We start from the raw sequence: 18,416 nt of genomic DNA, 5'->3' as shown, positions 1-18,416 counted from the left end.
AATATAAATCAGCTGTTCATGTAACCATATGTTTACTAGTAACTTTACAGTGTTGCCACTTTGGCTGCTAAAAAATATTAGTCTCATTACTTAACTTACAGATCTCGTATATTCCCTAATATTCCTGTAGATCATACAATTTATATAAAAAAGATAAACTAAAAAATAATAATGAAATCCAAAATCTATTGATAATTTTCTCACCTTTATTAGAACCATATGTCAACAAAACTACTTCTAATTTAATAATGCATATTATACACAAGAGAATACTTTACTGATGGAGATTTCCTTTATCGAACGTCATCTCTGAAATTTATTTGCAGAAATTTGAAAATAAGATAAAATAGTTTATGGTATCACTCATATACACAAAATTCTATTGTGGGTTCGATATGTTGATTACATTTTGGTTATCTTTGAACCTGTTATAAATGATGAACATCTTATAATATTGAAAAACTATCATGATAATTTAAAATTTACATTTGAAACAGATAAGCGCAGAAAAATAAGTTTTTTAGATGTTAATATTGAAATCAACAAAAAGTATCATATTATAACATCAATATACAGAAAATCTACAACATGTAAAATAACTATTAATAGAAAATCTAATCGCTCATGGTCACCCAAAATTGATTTATTTACAAAAGTGTTAAATAGAGCGATACATTTCACACAGAACAAGAAAAAAGTGGATGTAGAAATAAATATTAAAAAGAGTATTGCAGTAAAAAATGGATGTAAAGCCTAAAAAACAAAATCTAAAAATGTAACAACGTTGTAACCTATAAATAATATATATAACACTGATAATATCTGTATAAAATACTCTTGTACTAATAATATTATTGAAAATTAATTAATCATTTATAATGATGAAAAATATAAACCAGCATATAAGTCCAACAATCATATAATAAAGCATTTAAAAAACCATGATAATAACGATTTTAATCGTTTATGTGGTATTTATAAAATAATATGTAATGATTGTGTTAAATTTGTATTGGAAAAAGTAATAGATCATTTAAAGTAACATTTTTAGAATATTTTAGATATTATATAAACAATAAATTGGATTTTTCTAATGTTGCCGACCATCTAATAGTGAATAAACACTTTATTACTGACACAGAATCTAATTTAAAAATAAGTCACAAAAGAAAATGATAATAAAAAATTGAACATTTTAGAAAAATATCATATATATAAATAGAGATAGAAATTTAGCTTAATCAGTCTGCAGACAGAATTTGATAATGATACTCTTATCAAAGCTGCTACAGATAGCAGCACTTTTGTCAATATTAGGTAAAGTGTACATTGTATTAGTACAGTGTTGTATTTAGTGACTGGCCACAAACATGTTTAAAAAAATACAAAACGTTTTAATGTTTTTCAATTTTTAATTATTTGACACGTATATCATGTCTTATTTGTAATTATATTAATGTTTAGCATTTTATTGTGTAATTAATTTTTAATTTTAATTAACTGATGATGAGGAATTTCCTCGAAAATGCTTTTGATATGTAGAAAAGAAAGAGAAAAAGAATAAGATAAGGTAAGAGCTCTTATTGATTCTGTATTTTGGCAGGTTAAGCTGAATTTTGTTTATGCTTTTGGAAATATATTATATATAAAACATTTAATCATTTTGATCTTATTCTGAATGCCAGACGTTTCAGTGCCTAACTTTCTCTATTGTGTGGTGCTAATTAATACACTATTTTTAATTTAGCGTCTACTTTATGGAATAGGAAATGTAGTTGAGGTCATCGGTCAGTCTTACAAGTTGACAGTTTACACGACATTAATCAATTACTCTTAGATTTTCCTTTCCAGGAGAATGTTAGGAAACTGGACTTTCGGTTAGAGTTGCCCACTTCGTTTGGTGCTTTATTTTGCAACAAAGAATGATTTTTTGAAAAAAATATTAACTAAAGAACATTGTTCAGAAATTATTACAAATTTTGTAGCTTCACCTCAAAATGAAGAGTGAAACTGCTGGTTACAAGAAAATGGTCGTACTTATAAATTAAGTACTACGATATTTAACTTTATGAACATTGTATTTCATGGCTTCCATAGGAAACCTTGCATATGGTATCCTTTCTACATGTTCTACTGAATCTTTATATTAGATTTCAATTGAAGTGGTGTATCCAGTCTGGAAATATCAAATAAAAAACAGGCCAACATTTAAACATTCATCCAGAATATTCCAATGCAAAAATTATGTTTCTTTTTGTGAGTGGAAGAGGTCATGAAACATCAAGACCTACAAAAACTCCATGATGCGAAATTATACCTTATTAAGGCATATTTCCTTATGTAGTAGAATTATGTATCTGAGAAAGTAAAAAAAAAATATTTTGTGACTCAACCAACATTTAATCATTGTTTTCATTTTTTTTTCTTAGATATTCAGTTTTGTGGTTTAATACGCATTATTTTCATTTAAATTTAGTGTTTGCTTTATCCTAGAATTTTTTTTTATGAATTTTGTTATTAACTTTTATTATAATAGTATTATTACATTTTTTGATTTATTTTAGGATCCAGGTATACCCGGATATTTACCGAGTGAAATATTTTCATCATGTACTGTGCAAGATTTACGTAGTATAACTTGTCAAAGATGTCATTTTATGAAAAATTATAATACAGCTTTATCTGTTTCTGTCGATCCTGAATATTATCCACGTTTATTATCAAAAATTAAAAATGAAGAAGCGTTAGTTATTTTAATGGTGGATATTACTGATTTTCCTTGCAGTATATGGCCTGGAATACTTAATATAATTGGTCAGTATATTTTATAAAGATTAAAAAAAAAATTATTTTACACGAGAACTATCTTGAAAGTAAGATTGTTCAGTATTTTTCTTTTGCAGATGCCGGTTGACCGGTTTTATTCAAACTCGATCTTCTATAAGTGGCCATAAAGTCCCCTTATATTTATAGGAATAAACATTTGTTTAATATATTTACTGATAAAACTTAATTTAAATTAGGTCTGTGTATGCTCTTCCATTGTCTGCCCACATTTTTTCAATCACCAACTGTGTTTAGACATTCTTTCCCATGTTGAAAAATAAAAATTATACAGTCTCTAACAGCAGTTTTCAATTCATCAATGCACCTTAGTTGAAAACGGGAAATGTTTTCTTGAATATGCTCCGATGGGAGTTGTCACCGGTTGTTAAATCTGGATTTGTGTGCAGCCACTGAATTCTGTGTCCCTACTGATCCACTGTTCTTCAAAATGTTCATTTAAAACGTTTTTTAGTGACTGAATATAATTAGTTGGAGCTACATGTTGCTGAAACCAATGGGTTGCTTTAGTGATGAACTTGTCATTACAGATCAGCTGATTTTGAAGTCGAGAGTTCTAAGGTTCAAATGGTAGTAAAGGCAGTTACTTTTATATGGATTTGAATACCGGTGTTCTTTGGTGGTTGGCTCCAATTAACCACACATCTCAGGAATAGTCAACCTGAGACTGTTCAAGACCATAGTTCATTTACATTCATACATGTCATTCTCTGAAGTAATACCTTGCTAAACAGAAAAAAAGAGCTACATCTTGCTGCAAAATTACAGTTAATTACATATCAATTAATCAAAGCCAAAGAATAAAATAATTTCAAACATGTTGAGTAATGAAATGCAGTTAAAACTACCTTTAAAAAAAATATTGTCGTAATAGATGAATTTCAGTACCGTTGTCTACATCATTATCTGCCCAGTGTAATTGAATTGAGAGAAAAATCAAAATTCGTTTGATCCCCAGACAACCTCTTGACCAAGTGATGTTTCTGTAGTCAAAATTATACTGTATTTAGAGTATAGTTGTTAAAAAAAATCAAAACTTTTGGAAAAAAAAAATTGGATTTGAATTCTAGATCGTGGATACCATTGTTTTTTGTTGGTTGGGTTTCAATTAACCACACGTGACAGAAATGGTCCACCTGAAACTGTTCAAGACTACAGCCCATTTACATTCATACATATCATCCTCTGAAGTAATACCTTACAGCGATTCCAGAGGCTAAACAGAAAAAGAAGTAGAAGTATTTGCTAAATTTCATGGTTTTAATGTTTTACTGTTAAGTAAAACTATATATTTAAGATATACTGGTTAATTATTGCATGGCAGTGTTTTTTGGTAATTTATAGTTTCAAGAATTTGTCAGAGATTAGATTTAATGACATAATTTTGAAATTTAGATCGTACAACATATAACTGTGTGTTTATTAATTAGAAGTTGAAGGAGACTTTTCAGTAATTTAAAAAAAAAATATTTTTGTAGGTAGAAAGAGGCCATTATTTTTAATTGGCAATAAAGTTGATCTTTTAGTCGGCGATAGGAAAGGTTGGATTCATAGAGCTAAGCAGTCGCTTCAAGCAGCAGTTCCTAAAAATGCAAATGTTATTTATACGTCTTTAATATCTGCTAAAAGTGGTTTCGGTGTTGAAGAATTAATTAATCAGTTGTATAATGTATGGGAATATAGAGGTAAGTTTAATCAGTTTTTAATTGATTTACTCTTATTTTATAACAAACAGTTCGATAATTAAGTTGATATAACACTTTAAAAAATATCTATAGATCTAAACGTGTTCAGTCCTTAAGTCTGTCAACCACCAGTTTTCAGAAAATATTTTGGAATATTCAAATATGAGGTACTATCCAAAAGTTCATCAATCACTATATTTGGATCTTATTTATTGGTCCACCTTCAAAATAGTTCAATTGGGAGCTCAGACACGCTAATTTCCAGTTCTTCTGTGTTGAATTAAATAATCTTGAAAGATTCTTTTGGTGAATGTGTTTAACACTGCCTGTGTGTGATTCTGCTTGAATCATGTCAAATTTTCCATTCTTCAACTTGGGAAAGAGAAAGGATTCAGATGAATACAGTGGATGAAGAATAACCATTGTGTTGGTTTGAATGTCTCTTTTTTAAATTCAGGGTTTTATAAAAAAAAATATTAAAATTTTTTTTTGATACTTTGACTGGTTAGATGCAGCTCTCTCTAAGCTTCGCTATGTAATGTTATTTTAATTAGTATTATTTAAAATTCATTGACAGAGAAAGGTTGTTTCCATGTAAGAAAGTTTTCTAATTTTATTTTGTTTTATTGATAAATTTATTAAAAAGGACCTTTCTTTTAAGCCAAAGTATTATGTTGTTGAGTTACTTGAAAATAGTTTTATTGACAGTGCTTTAATAGAGCTAGTGGATATTGTTATTGTATCAAAAAAAAGCTAACAACAAAGTTGTTATTCTTTCCTGGCGTTGGCTATATATTCATATGTGGTGAAAATATAATGATACATGATACTTTGTTGAATGAAAGAAATGAAAAAAAATTCAACTGAAAATTGTACAACCAATAAAATATTACCTAAGAATTGTTTTTTGGGGTGGGGATGAATTATGATGAAACTTTATTGTAATATTGTATGTTTAATTAAATTAAAACAGTTTTAAAAAATTCAGAAAATTTATATTTTTAAACATTGATCTCCCTCTTTCTTTCAATATTGGCCCCAAAGTATTATTGTTTTTTGGCCTTGCAGTACTACTACGCTTAGGAAGACATAAAAAAATTCTGTTAAAAGGTATGCAGTTGAGAAATTTAACCCTCAATCCCTCCCCCCGCATTGGAGATATTGATCCCAAAATTTTACTAACAAATTGCTTCATAAACACTTGTCTACAAAATTTCATCAAAATTATTTTATCCAGTCAAACGTTATTAAGCTTCCAACATACAACACCCTTATGTACATATGTACAAACCCTTCACTTTTTTTTTGTTTTTTGGGGTCCCTGGATCATGAAACATTCAGAAATGCAAAAAAATCCCGTACTCCATTTTTTTGAATGATTACTATACTATCCTTTTTGCACCGTAGCTCTAGAGTTATGGTGCCAGGAAGGTAGCTCTTCTATTAACAAAGTAAGTACATTTATAAATATGAACACAGAGGTAAGTTAACTTTTTTAATTTTCCAAATATCAGTCTACAAGATTCATACTTAATAATCTGATGCTCCGTTTCTATATCTTTCTTTTCTTTTTCTATGAGAAGTCATATTTTTCATTCTGTTAACCCATTTGTGCTCACTGTCAAAATTGATCAACTTTGTACATTTTTTTAAAATTTCAATTGAGTAAATGATACAATAATAATTGTAATATTTTCCTGTTGTGTGTTGGTCTACTGTAACGTGATACCATGCAAAATCTCTTTCCCATACTATACCATCAATAACTCAACATGACACACCATTCAAGGTATGTTTGTTTTTTATGTATATATTTGTTTCCTTACTGTCAGTTAGTTTGCTTACTGTTTCCTTATTATCAGAAATATGATTATTATCATATTTCTGATAATAAATTGTGACAATCGGTAGAAATTGGATGTCTACATTTGTTGACAGTGGGTTTCAATCACTAGAGGTCATAATCTAAAACGTTTTTGGTCATTTCCTGTGCAGATTCATGATAGAGGAAATTTTGAGCTTTATCTTTGTTAAGAGAACAGTCTCTTTATTAATTATAATAAATAATAATATAATTAATAAATTAAGTTTGGTTAAATATAATTTAACCAAACTTAACCTACACTCGCTTCGCGCTCGCTAACCTTGACTAATTAACACCGTAATTTTTTGAGTATTTATTAAATAAATTCAGTAATTATTGCAATTATTTATTATTTAAATAATCAAAACACTCCTGTTAATTAGTTAGTCAAGGTTAGCGAACGAAGCGAGCGTAGGTTAAGTTTGTTTAAATTATATTTATAAATATAAATAACCATTTATTAAAATTAATAAAGAGACTGTTTTGAAACTATTTTAAACTCTATATCGGCCCATTTTACACCGAAATCCGATTTACTTTGTTTTTAAATAAAGCTGTAGCTGCGGTGGTGTTAGTACATAAGTACCGAAAAACCAAACAAAAATAAATGCATTCACTGGACAGAAATGGGTAAAGATTTCTTAAATGAAAATTGTTCGCCACAGATTTTTTAATAAATTTTTTGATGATGTAATACTTGACTTTATCATTGAAAATTCAGTTTGTTATTATACTGAAAAAGGGAACAAATCATTTAAATTATCGAAAAATGATATTCACCTTTTTATAGTCATTTTGTTTATTTCTGGATATAATCCTTTACCGCCAAGATGAATGTATTGGGTGACCGTAGTTAATGTACAAAATGCCTCGGTGTGTAGAGCCGTGTCCCAGAATCGATTTGATGAGATCATTAGGTATCTCATGATATACACAATCAGAGAGATCATATCAGTCAGATAATTAACAAAGACAAACATATCAATCATATACATATTAGAGAGATCATGAAGTATTGTGAATACGGAATATTTTTGTTACAACTTGAAATTGAAAAATGATGATCGCTTTGGAAAAATTTTGGAATATGTTGAATGATTGATTGATGGTGTAAATTTTTTCCTGGTGATGTTAACAAATTCGTGATGCTTTATAGGAGATATGGTGCCAAACAACATTTGCATGGTAGGCCAATTTGTTTTGGATACAAAATGTGGGCTGTTTGTGTCAAACTCAGACGTATTGTTCATGCGGAACCGCTTCAAGGTGCCTGTATGGGTAATGTATACTGGGTGTTGGGGGTTCAGTGGTTGTTGACCTCATTTCTAGTATTGGTGGTAATGACTTATTTTTCAATAACTTTTACGTCATTTTGCTTTACAAATGCTTTTCAACAGTACGGGCATCATGTAACAGGAATGGTGAGTTCAGATTGTGTAGAAAAGGCACCACTCCCAAAACCAGATTTGTACAATAAAGAAAATCAAGGCAGTTACCTCAGGTTACAGATGAAGTTACTAGAGTAACAATGGTAAGACACCATGACAATAACATAGTTACTGTTTTACCTATAATGAGAAATGTGTCACGAACTGGATTAACAATATGGAGCAATGCCCTGAAAAAAAATTGATGTCACCCATCCAGCTTGTATACATCATTATAAAAATTTATGTCCGTAGTCGATCAAACAAATGAAAATATATCTAATTACTGAATCGATATAAGGAACAGAATTTGGTTCTAGCTGATGATAGCTTTTTGTTTTAATGTATATGAATAATTCACGGCAACTATTTCACATCACACCTAAAGATTGAGCGGGTAACTTAGATGTGCTAGCTTTTACTAGATATTTGGTCATATATGGTCAATTTATACTTAGGTACATGTTCTGTAGTCCGAGCACTTACTGGGAGGCCAAGTAAAAATGTTTCTTCGTGCTAGGTGTGATGAAAAATCCAATTTTTTTTAGAAAAAATCAAATCCTCATAAGGTGTACACAATGTGGGAAAGCAGCACAGAAAAAAAACAAAGTGGATCACCACATACATCGTGCAGAAGAATTTTACTCTGAATGTTGAAAGCCTGTAAATTTTGTCTCCCTGAATTTGTCAGGAATATCCTAAAAATTAGTAACTAGAATTTATGTATATAGTATCAGTTAAATTTTGTTGTTTTACTAATGTCTGGATGGCAAATTACTTAGCAAAGTTTATTTGTTAGTTTAGCATGTAGATTTTTGTTATCATCTTTCTATATTTTAAATTCAGCATTCATAGGATTTAGTCAAGTGAATGATTTATATAGTAGTAGCAGCAATTAAAATCATTAAAATTAAAAAATTTTTAATGATTATATGCGATATTTATGATTTAGACTGATTCTAAATTCAGTATTTCTGTTATGTTATATTTTATTTACATAGGTAGTCTGTTTTTCATCTTGTGTTTTGTCTAGTTTTTTACTAAATTACATTCTGTAATAATTGTAATACCAGAAAATTACACGAACAGGCAAATCTAATTTTAACAATATATTTTAACAACAGTTTAGGAAATTGGAAACAAAAAAAGATTAGGGCACAAATGGGTTAAATATTTTATTACAATTTTTAAAATATTGCAAAAGGATTAACGCACATGAACATGTTGGTTTTGTAATGAGTAATTTAATATTTTATCTGGTTATTTATAAGCAAATATTCAGAATATTTTCCTTCTACTACTTGATACTATGTTGATCTATAATAAATTTTTTTTTCCATATTCTGCGATTACTCCTTTGTGAGTAATTATCTTTTCATTTATACGGTAGCGCTGTTCAGCTGTTTTTTAAAAACCCTAGCTTTAGTATAACTCTCAAGAAAATATTTAAGTGTAGTCATTGGGCTTGGAGATCTACTCTGCAACTGTGACGCTCCTTTTCTGTTAATTTATCACTGTAGATATGATTCAGCCGCATTTAAACCAAAGTGAGATAGTGATTGCAATCTTTTTTGTATCAAAATATATTTGTAATATTTTAACTAAATATTAAGTAAACAACTCTAACTACCTTATTCATAAATGAAGTTGTAATCAATTTTCTATTTTTGTCAGTTTAAAAGTTATTTAATTTTTCAGGACTTTTCAAAAATACTGAGTGAAAATACTGAGTTTTGTTATAATTCTTAGGAATTGAAAATTATTGCTCTTTAAAACATTAAATGAATTAGTTTTACATTAAAAATCTAATTAAATATAACAGGATTTTTTTGTAATAATAAATATAAAAATATTTTCTGATTGTTAAAATCATTTTAGATGCATAGAATTTAAATTTTCATATTATTCGTAAAGTATATTCTCTCATGAGATTTCTGTTTATTTATATATTTATAAATTAATAATTTTTCTTGCAGGCGATGTTTATCTGGTGGGCTGTACTAATGTTGGGAAATCAACGTTGTTTAACGCTCTTCTTCAATCGGATTATTGTAAAGTGAAAGCTATTGACTTACTTCAACGTGCTACAACTGCCCCTTGGCCTGGAACTACATTGAATCTCCTTAAAGTACTGTATATATATATATATATTTGAATTTATTTAGATTAAAATTTTTATAGTCCATTTTTTCCTCTATTATGTTAAATAACTATATATATAATATAATATTTTTTTAGCTTCCACAAAGTACAGAATTAGAGAACACTTTTAACTTTACTTTTTTATGTTCATCAAAACATTTTCAGGCCCATCTTCAGTGATATTTTTTATTTTAATTAATTTTTCTTTGTTTACATTTACATATTAATTTTAGCATTTTAAATTTTATTGTGTAAAAATTGTTAACAAAATTTAAAACATTTAAAAAATTTCAGAACAAATATTTTGGGTGCGGGACCCAACTTAACAATTTAAAAAAAAATTTTTAATTTTGTATAATTTCTGATAATTTTTTGTTTTTCAAGACATATACGTTATTAAAAATGCTATATGTGTTAGTTATCTAGCAAGGAGGTCAAACAGGAAAATTAAAATTTGTTTCCAAAACTTTCCATTTTTTTTATCAGTTATACTCTACACTATTAATTTTAATGAAATAAATGGGTCCTTTGGTCAAGGTTATCGATTGAGGATCAAAAGAATTTTGATTTTTTTTTCTCAATTTCTTTTTAATAGTGCATAATTTTAAACGTAAAAGTGTAGTTTTTTAAGGGCTCAAATTGATTGTATATCTTTTCTTCAATTATGCAAGTACTCTAAATATTGCATAATTAATAATCAAATTATTTACATTTAAAAACATTATGGCAAATCTGAAATAAAAATCTGTTAAGAATAAACCTATGAAAATGATATAATATATCATTTTTTTATATCGTAAAAAAAATGGTTATTATTTTATATTAAGATATAATATTATTTATCATGTTTGAATATTTAAAATTTTTGAGCACACATTTTGTTAATTTATTTATGAACTTCTTGTTTAGCCCTCTTGATATATATACTGGGTAATTATTAAAAAGTCTTTCCATTAAGGAAAAAATACGTCTTTAGTTGAGAAATAAGTCAAAGTTCGGTGGATTTGTGTGAATTATATAGAGCATGGGATAACGCTTTCCCTCATGACCGTCACTTAGTCCAAGCATTTACTTTTGTGTTGAAAAATTGGTTCATCTCTAAGCGATTCCAATTTTTGTATTCTGTATTTTATTTACAATTTTTGCTTGGTGCTGGCATCTTGTTCTACATTCAACTTTTTCTGTCGTACTGACTCTTCGATGATCATGCACAAATGTTATGTAATCTGTATTCATACGATTTTTATAATGTTGTATAGATTCATGTTATACATATAAAAATATAAGTGTGATGTTTGGTAAAAAAGAATTGTTACTTGTGCTTTAAAAATAACAATATCTTTTTCTGTCAATTCTTATAAAAATGTGTATGACTTTTCAAGCGATTAATACTTTGATTGCAAGAAAGGACCTTGTTATTCTCTCATTACTATTTTTAATAATTTACCAAACTATTTAAAAAATAATAATTTTCCCACTGTTTAAAATATGATTAAAATATTTTATTTAACATACTACTGTTTCAATAAATTTTAAAATAATATTAATTTAAAAAAAATAAAAATAAAAATCCCATAAATTTCTCCATCTTGTTCAACGTGAACATAAAGATGTATTCAAGTAATTTTCATTAATATCTTCCGAACTATGAATTATTTTGTAATTTTTTATATTTAATATATTCATGTATTTACTCTTACAATTATTTCATTTGTTATATTTCAAGTAATTTTTATGGCTTTAATCATATCTACTTTTTATTTAATAATTAATTATATATTTTGTGATGCTCCTTCAGTTTCTCTTGATCCACCCAGGCAAGTGATAGGGCAGTTTCTTTCTTTTTTTTTTAGTCAATGTAAAAGCATAACTACACCCATTTCTTATGTGATATATATACAATGTACGAGGGATGTTCATATCAATTTGGGACTTTTGTTAGACTATAGTGTAAATGGAGATTTGTGCGCATTCTGTTGGTTGTACATATAAGGTAAAAGTGTCAGCTATCACTGCGTGGTGCACGGGTGTTAAGCAACATTAAACTACAACAGCACTCGGTCATAAAGAACATGATATCCAATGTAGTGAATAGATACGTGGAACAGCTCATTTTAATAAATTTTCTCATGAATGAAGGCGTAAAACCCGGTGAGATTTATTCGCGACTCCTTGCACAGTATGGTGATGAGACTCTTATTCACAGTAAAACATTTGAATGGTTCAAACATTTTAAAGAAGTCCATACATCAGTGAGCGACTATCCCAGTCGAAGTGGTTCGGAGCCTATGTAATCATTCCCGTGAACATTCAGCGAGTGGAAGAACTGATCCTTAATAATCGATGGATAACTTGTCAGTAAATTGAAGAAACAATAAATGCTTTTGCAGGAACTAAACAAAATCATTCATGAACATCTGAAGTTGCTTTCAAGAAAAAGGTGTTCTGTTTCTGCAGGACAATACTTGACCGCATGCAGCCCACTGCACGACATGTACACTACAAGATCTTGGCTGGGAGTTATTGCCCCCCCCTCCGTTTACAGTTGGACCTCGCTTCCAGCAATATTCACCTGTTTAGGCCCTAGTAATTGTTCCTAGGAGGCTAGCATTTCAACAGGAATGATGAGGTAAAGCAGTCGGTCCTATCTTGGTTTCGACGTAACGACAAACGTTTCTACACTGCAGGTATCCAGTTACTAGTGAAACTGTGGGATAAATGTAATCCAGGATTACATGAAAAAATAAAAGAATTTCTTACTATCATAAGTGTGCTCTATATTCATTAAAAATTAATAGTTCTAGATTGACACCCCTTGTATTATTAGAAGACCTTTTTGCAAAAATTAATTGTGTGTTGACCACATATCACTGATATGATTAAAATGTTTTGTCTAAACATGTTCTGGTTTTTTAAATTTATTTATTATTATTTTTTTTTTTATTACATAATTTTGAATTTACTATTACAATTTATTTACAGTTCCCAATTTTACGTCCTAGTGGGGTAAGATTGTTTCTTAGAACACGTAGATTGCAAGAAGAAAAATCAATAAAAGCTGCTGAAAAACGATTATGGAAATTGCAGAATGCTCCAAAAAAACAAATTGAACCTGTCCAACTTATTGGTAAGTAATTGCTTATTTTTTCTTTCTTTTTTATTCATTCAGTTAAGAAACTCAGCTTTGGTTTAAATTTCTGGTAAAAAAAAATTGAACATTTTAATTTAATTATTGCTTTTTCCCTGCTAGGTTTTGTTGATTATTGTCACTAAATATTTATATCTGTTTTTTTACCAATTAAAAATAGTTTTTTTTTAATGTACTTTTAAAACATTGTTCTCTTTAAAAAAAAAAAAATGTTTTAAATATTAAATTAAATTTTGGAACATCCTCTATGTTTCAGTAAAAAGATATAAATAAAAGAATTTAAAAAAATATATTATAAATTTAAAACTTAAAAAGTTGGCAAGGAATTGTATGACTTTCCCAGCTTCACTGAAAAAGTTATCCGACTCTGGTTGTTAGGCCACTTCAAATACAAATTTAAGACTAATAAATTTTGGCTAATATAGTTTATTTTAAATTAGTTAAATTTTATTTTTATAAACAAACCTTACCAATACTTATCCATGAAACTGTGTGACTGTTTGACATTTGACATTCCATAACACTGGACCTCCAGTTTCAGCCAATATGCAAGGTGTTCTACACATGGGCTATTTATTCTACTTTGATTTCACGTTTTATCTTATTATTCGATTTAAATTTTGAGGTGCAGGATTCATGATAATTATATTTCTCTATTTCCTTGACTAATTGTAACCAAAATTAAATGGGCTCAATGAACCGTACTTAGATGCCAAAATTTAAAAAAATTGATTATTCCTGTGTGAATGTATCAAACAAAACTGATGAAAAAACAAAAAGAGAAATTTAATGAGGTTTGTTATCCTTTATTCCGAAATGAGATTGCCTAAATATATAACCAAAGTGACATATTACTGTAATAAAATCGTCTAATCGGTACAAGAATGTGAGTTTTGAGTAAAGAAATAACAAAAAATAAAATAGTGTTTTCTACTCCTTTTTTAAGGGGGTTTGAATAAGACCAAACACCATCAGAAAGAACCATAGATACCTAAGGGGCATTAAATTATATAAAAACGTTTATCAATTTTTTTGATATTTGGATCTGATGAGGTCTGTATCTCCCTGCTCCCTTAAACAATAATGATCAAAATTACACCAATTCCTCTTATACAGAAATCATAGCCAAATTTAATCTGAAATAAGCCCATCCAGTATGGAGATATCAAGAAAAAAACAGGCGAAACATATATATATTAATTAATTTATATTTAATAGATCAACTGTAAGTACAGAACAATTGACATAGGATGACTTTGACTGAAAAGTTGAACATGCATAGAGTTGCAGCAAACTTTGTTTCTCATTTGATGTTTGTCAGCAACTTCTTAAACAAGCCGATGTTGATGAAACATTCATACAAAGGATCATAATGGGAGACAAAAGTCGGGTTTATGGTTACGACATCGAGACAAAAGTTCAATCATCACAATGGATTGACAAAGGATCTCCACACCCCAAGAAAGCACGTCAGTCTGAATCCGATGACAAAGTGATGCTTTTTGCTTTCTTTGATTTTAATGGAATTGTGCATTTTGAATTATTATCTCAAGGTGAATCGGTGAACTGTGCGTACTAGCAAGGTGTTTTACAATGGTTACTTGAAAAATTTTGCAAAAAGAGATCATAGTTGTGGTGAGACAACTCATGGTTTCTTCACTACAACAATGCACCTGCGTACTCAGACTTGTTGTCAATTGTCAGTTTTGTGCCAAAAATCAGATGACTCTCCTCCATCAGCCTACCTACTTGCCAGACCTGGCTCCTTGTGATTTCTTCTTATTTCTGAAATTAAAATAAATGATGAAAGGATACAATTTTGAGATTATTAATAACATTAAAGCAAATTCATCATGGATCTTAAAGTCCATTTCAAATGAAGCTATCCAGGATGCTTTGTGAAGTGGAAACATTGCTGGGAAAAGTGTTTGAATAGAGGAAGGTAGTATTTTGAAGGAAACAAGGACTATTTGTAAAATTAATAAAATAAATAAATTAATAAAGAAAATACAGTTCAATTATTTTTTTAACAGACCTCATATATCCTTCTGGGATTTTTTCAATGCTAGAATTATGTGTTTTGGTAGAACAAAGACATGTAAAATCTTACTTGATAAGCATACACATAAACTGTATATTTATATATATATATGTAGTAGATAGGTCTGGAAAAGCCCTGTTGGGCTGATGTTTTACCAAGCTGTAGTTTGACTTGACTTTTGTACTTCCTTACACGACAGCAGGGCATTAATTTTTTTCTCTCGATGGAGGAGGAGAAATCTCTAACAGACATAACCTTACTGTACAGGTTGTAGCGCCAGGATTGCACCGGCTAAAATTCATCCTCCTCTTACAACATGATGTTAGACCTGCCAAAATTGTTATAACTCGGTATCACGAGTGTATTTCAGGCTCTCCGACAGATGTAATGTTTATTATACTTGCTTGGAATCCTACAGGCATCATTTACAGCAGCTACCTCTGCAAGCAGAGGCACCTACTGACTAGCCTTGCAAGCTGTCTTATCTCTGGGTACTTCGTTTACTGTCTTCTTTCTTAAGATTGTTGTCGTCATTTTCTTCAACACTGGATGATTCTACTTTCTTTTCAGCATTTTACAAACAATGTTATCAGCTGATATATTTATTCACAAAGGAAAAAGAGTTAGAGCTTCACTGTGATCTAAGTTACATGTTTGCTGAGGTCCAAGTAACTGGTCAAAGGCCGAAGAAACTAGAGAAAATATTAAACATGTTGAAAATATTAAAAATGAAGCTGTCATATCTGGAATACAAATTATTGAACTATTGAAAAATTTTCTCACCAGTTTATCAAAAATAAATTTAAACGATTTTCTTTTTTAAAAATCAGTATTAATTGGTGGATGAATTTTTAAATAATACTCATTGAAAATTTTTTGTATAATCTTAACGTTTGGCATCTTTGTTCATCGTACACATACATATGTGTGTCTGATAATTGTTCTCATCAATATTTACTACAGTTTCCCTTGATCCATCCAAGCAAATTTTATTGTAACTTTTTATTCTTAGAGTAATATATATATTTATTTATTCTTGATGTGATATGTATAATATATTTTTATTAAATACTGTTTAGAACAAAAAAGTTTATTTATATAGCTTATATTAATTAATTATTAGAATCATTATTTTTTTATTACTAATTTATATTTACATGTTAATTTTTTTGTTAAAGGTCATATTGGACATTCTTTTAGTAAACGATTGGAGTCAGATGATACCCATGATCCATTTATGTATAATAAAGTTAGGGAAAATGAGTTACCACAATCTGGTTTAAATCCTAATGATAAAGATTTTAAAAAGAGCAAATGGTTTTATGATACGCCAGGTGTTGTACACTCAGCGCAGGTATTTATTTTTATTTTTGTATATTTTTTTATTTATTTTGTCATTTATTCAGCAATTCGAATTATAAACAAAGATTGTTTTGACTGTAATATTTATGTCCAGCTTAATCAAAGTCTATTATCTAATTACAGTAGACCTTCATTTTAACAACTTAATTGGCTCCTAGATAGTTTTTGTTAATTAAATCATTATAATTGTCAGCCATATTATTGCAGATTCAACTGTAAGAAGATCCTATTTTACTGATTTTTTTTGTGTAGTTAGATTATTGTGGTTTTATTAATTAGATTCTATATTGTGAACTGTACAGGAACCAAACAGCAACAGTAACAATTGAAGAACATAAGAAAGAAGCCGTAATAAGAAAGGGAGTCCGACAAGGATGTTCCCTGTCTCTGTTAATTTTTAATCTTTACATGGAACTAGCAGTTAATGATGTTAAAGAACAACTTAGATTCGGAGTAACAGTACAAGGTGAAAAGATAAAGATGCTACGATTTGCTGATGATATAGTAATTCTAGCCGAGAGTAAAAAGGATTTAGAAGAAACAATGAACGGCATAGATGAAGTCCTACGCAAGAACTATTGCATGAAAATTAACAAGAACAAAACAAAAGTAATGAAATGTAGTAGAAGTAACGAAGATGGACCACTGAATGTGAAAATAGGAGGAGAAAAGATTATGGAGGTAGAAGAATTTTGTTATTTAGGAAGTAGAATTACTAAAGATGGACGAAGCAGGAGCGATATAAAATGCCGAATAGCACAAGCTAAACGAGCCTTCAGTAAGAAATATAATTTGTTTACATCAAAAATTAATTTAAATGTCAGGAAAAGATTTTTGAAGGTGTATGTTTGGAGTGTCGCTTTATATGGATATGAAACTTGGATGATCGGAGTATCTGAGAAGAAATGATTAGAAGCTTTTGAAATGCGGTGCTATAGGAGAATGTTAAAAATCAGATGGGTGGATAAAGTGACAAATGAAGAGGTATTGCGGCAAATAGATGAAGAAAGAAGCATTTGGAAAAATATAATTAAAAGAAGAGACAGACTTATAGGCCACATACTAAGGCATGCTGGAATAGTCGCTTTAATATTGGAAGGACAGGTAGAAGGGAAAAATTGTGTAGGCAGTCCACGTTTGGAATATGTAAAACAAATTGTTGGGGATGTAGGATGTAGAGGGTATACTGAAATGAAACGACTACCACTAGATAGGGAATCTTGGAGAGCTGCATCAAACCAGTCAAATGACTGAAGACAAAAAAAAAAAATATTGTGAACAAAACATAAAACATAGACAACAGTATAACAGTAAAATATTACTGTTATTGTTGTCTGAAGAATAATTAATCTTAAATCTGAATAATCTTTTATGTACTCCCCCTGCTTAACTAGTTATTTTCACTTGTTACTGTGGACACATTTGTAAAATAAATTGTCAAAGGTGACTTTTCAAAGAACAGTGTGACCGACTTAAATAAAATTTCCTTTCTTAATTTGCATAACTAACTATTTAAAAAACAATAGAAATAATTTAGTTAAGATAAATATAATTTTTTAACCTATATTGTGTCTGAGAAGTGCCTAAACCTCTAGACAGAAGTATGTTGTGAACTAAGTACATATTTTGATTGTTTATTTATATTTGTACTTACAAATTATTTATCAAGTGCGTCTGTGTGTGTTTCATTTTGTTAAATGCACAGGGCTATGCATCTTCAAAGTTACGGTTTGAAAGGCTTCTCCCGTACTGTTAAGCAGTTCTTCATTTGTTGCATATTAACATTAAGGTACATAAGTTTTGATTATTCCCCACAGTGAGTTGTCGGGTACGGTAAGGTCGGGGCATTGTGTTGGTTGTTGCTTGCAATGGGCTGGTCATGTTTGTGAACTGTGGCTGATTC

At 29.2% G+C, this 18,416-nt stretch overlaps 1 protein-coding gene across 1 annotated transcript in view; it reads left to right on the top strand.

Annotated features, from left to right (window-relative positions):
• The window catches only part of LOC142332863 (nitric oxide-associated protein 1-like), a 32,338-nt gene that overhangs the window by 6,046 nt on the left and 7,876 nt on the right, over nt 1-18,416 (top strand). Inside the window, exons 3-7 of the mRNA XM_075379540.1 lie at nt 2,565-2,814; nt 4,323-4,529; nt 9,797-9,948; nt 12,945-13,089; nt 16,330-16,505. Coding sequence (XP_075235655.1) covers nt 2,565-2,814; nt 4,323-4,529; nt 9,797-9,948; nt 12,945-13,089; nt 16,330-16,505 — 930 coding nt within the window. The remainder of the gene's footprint in view (nt 1-2,564; nt 2,815-4,322; nt 4,530-9,796; nt 9,949-12,944; nt 13,090-16,329; nt 16,506-18,416) is intronic.

This window comes from Lycorma delicatula, chromosome 12 (assembly GCF_047948215.1).
Source record: "Lycorma delicatula isolate Av1 chromosome 12, ASM4794821v1, whole genome shotgun sequence".
Taxonomy (NCBI): domain Eukaryota; kingdom Metazoa; phylum Arthropoda; class Insecta; order Hemiptera; family Fulgoridae; genus Lycorma; species Lycorma delicatula.
This window is presented reverse-complemented; position numbering and strand designations above follow the sequence as displayed.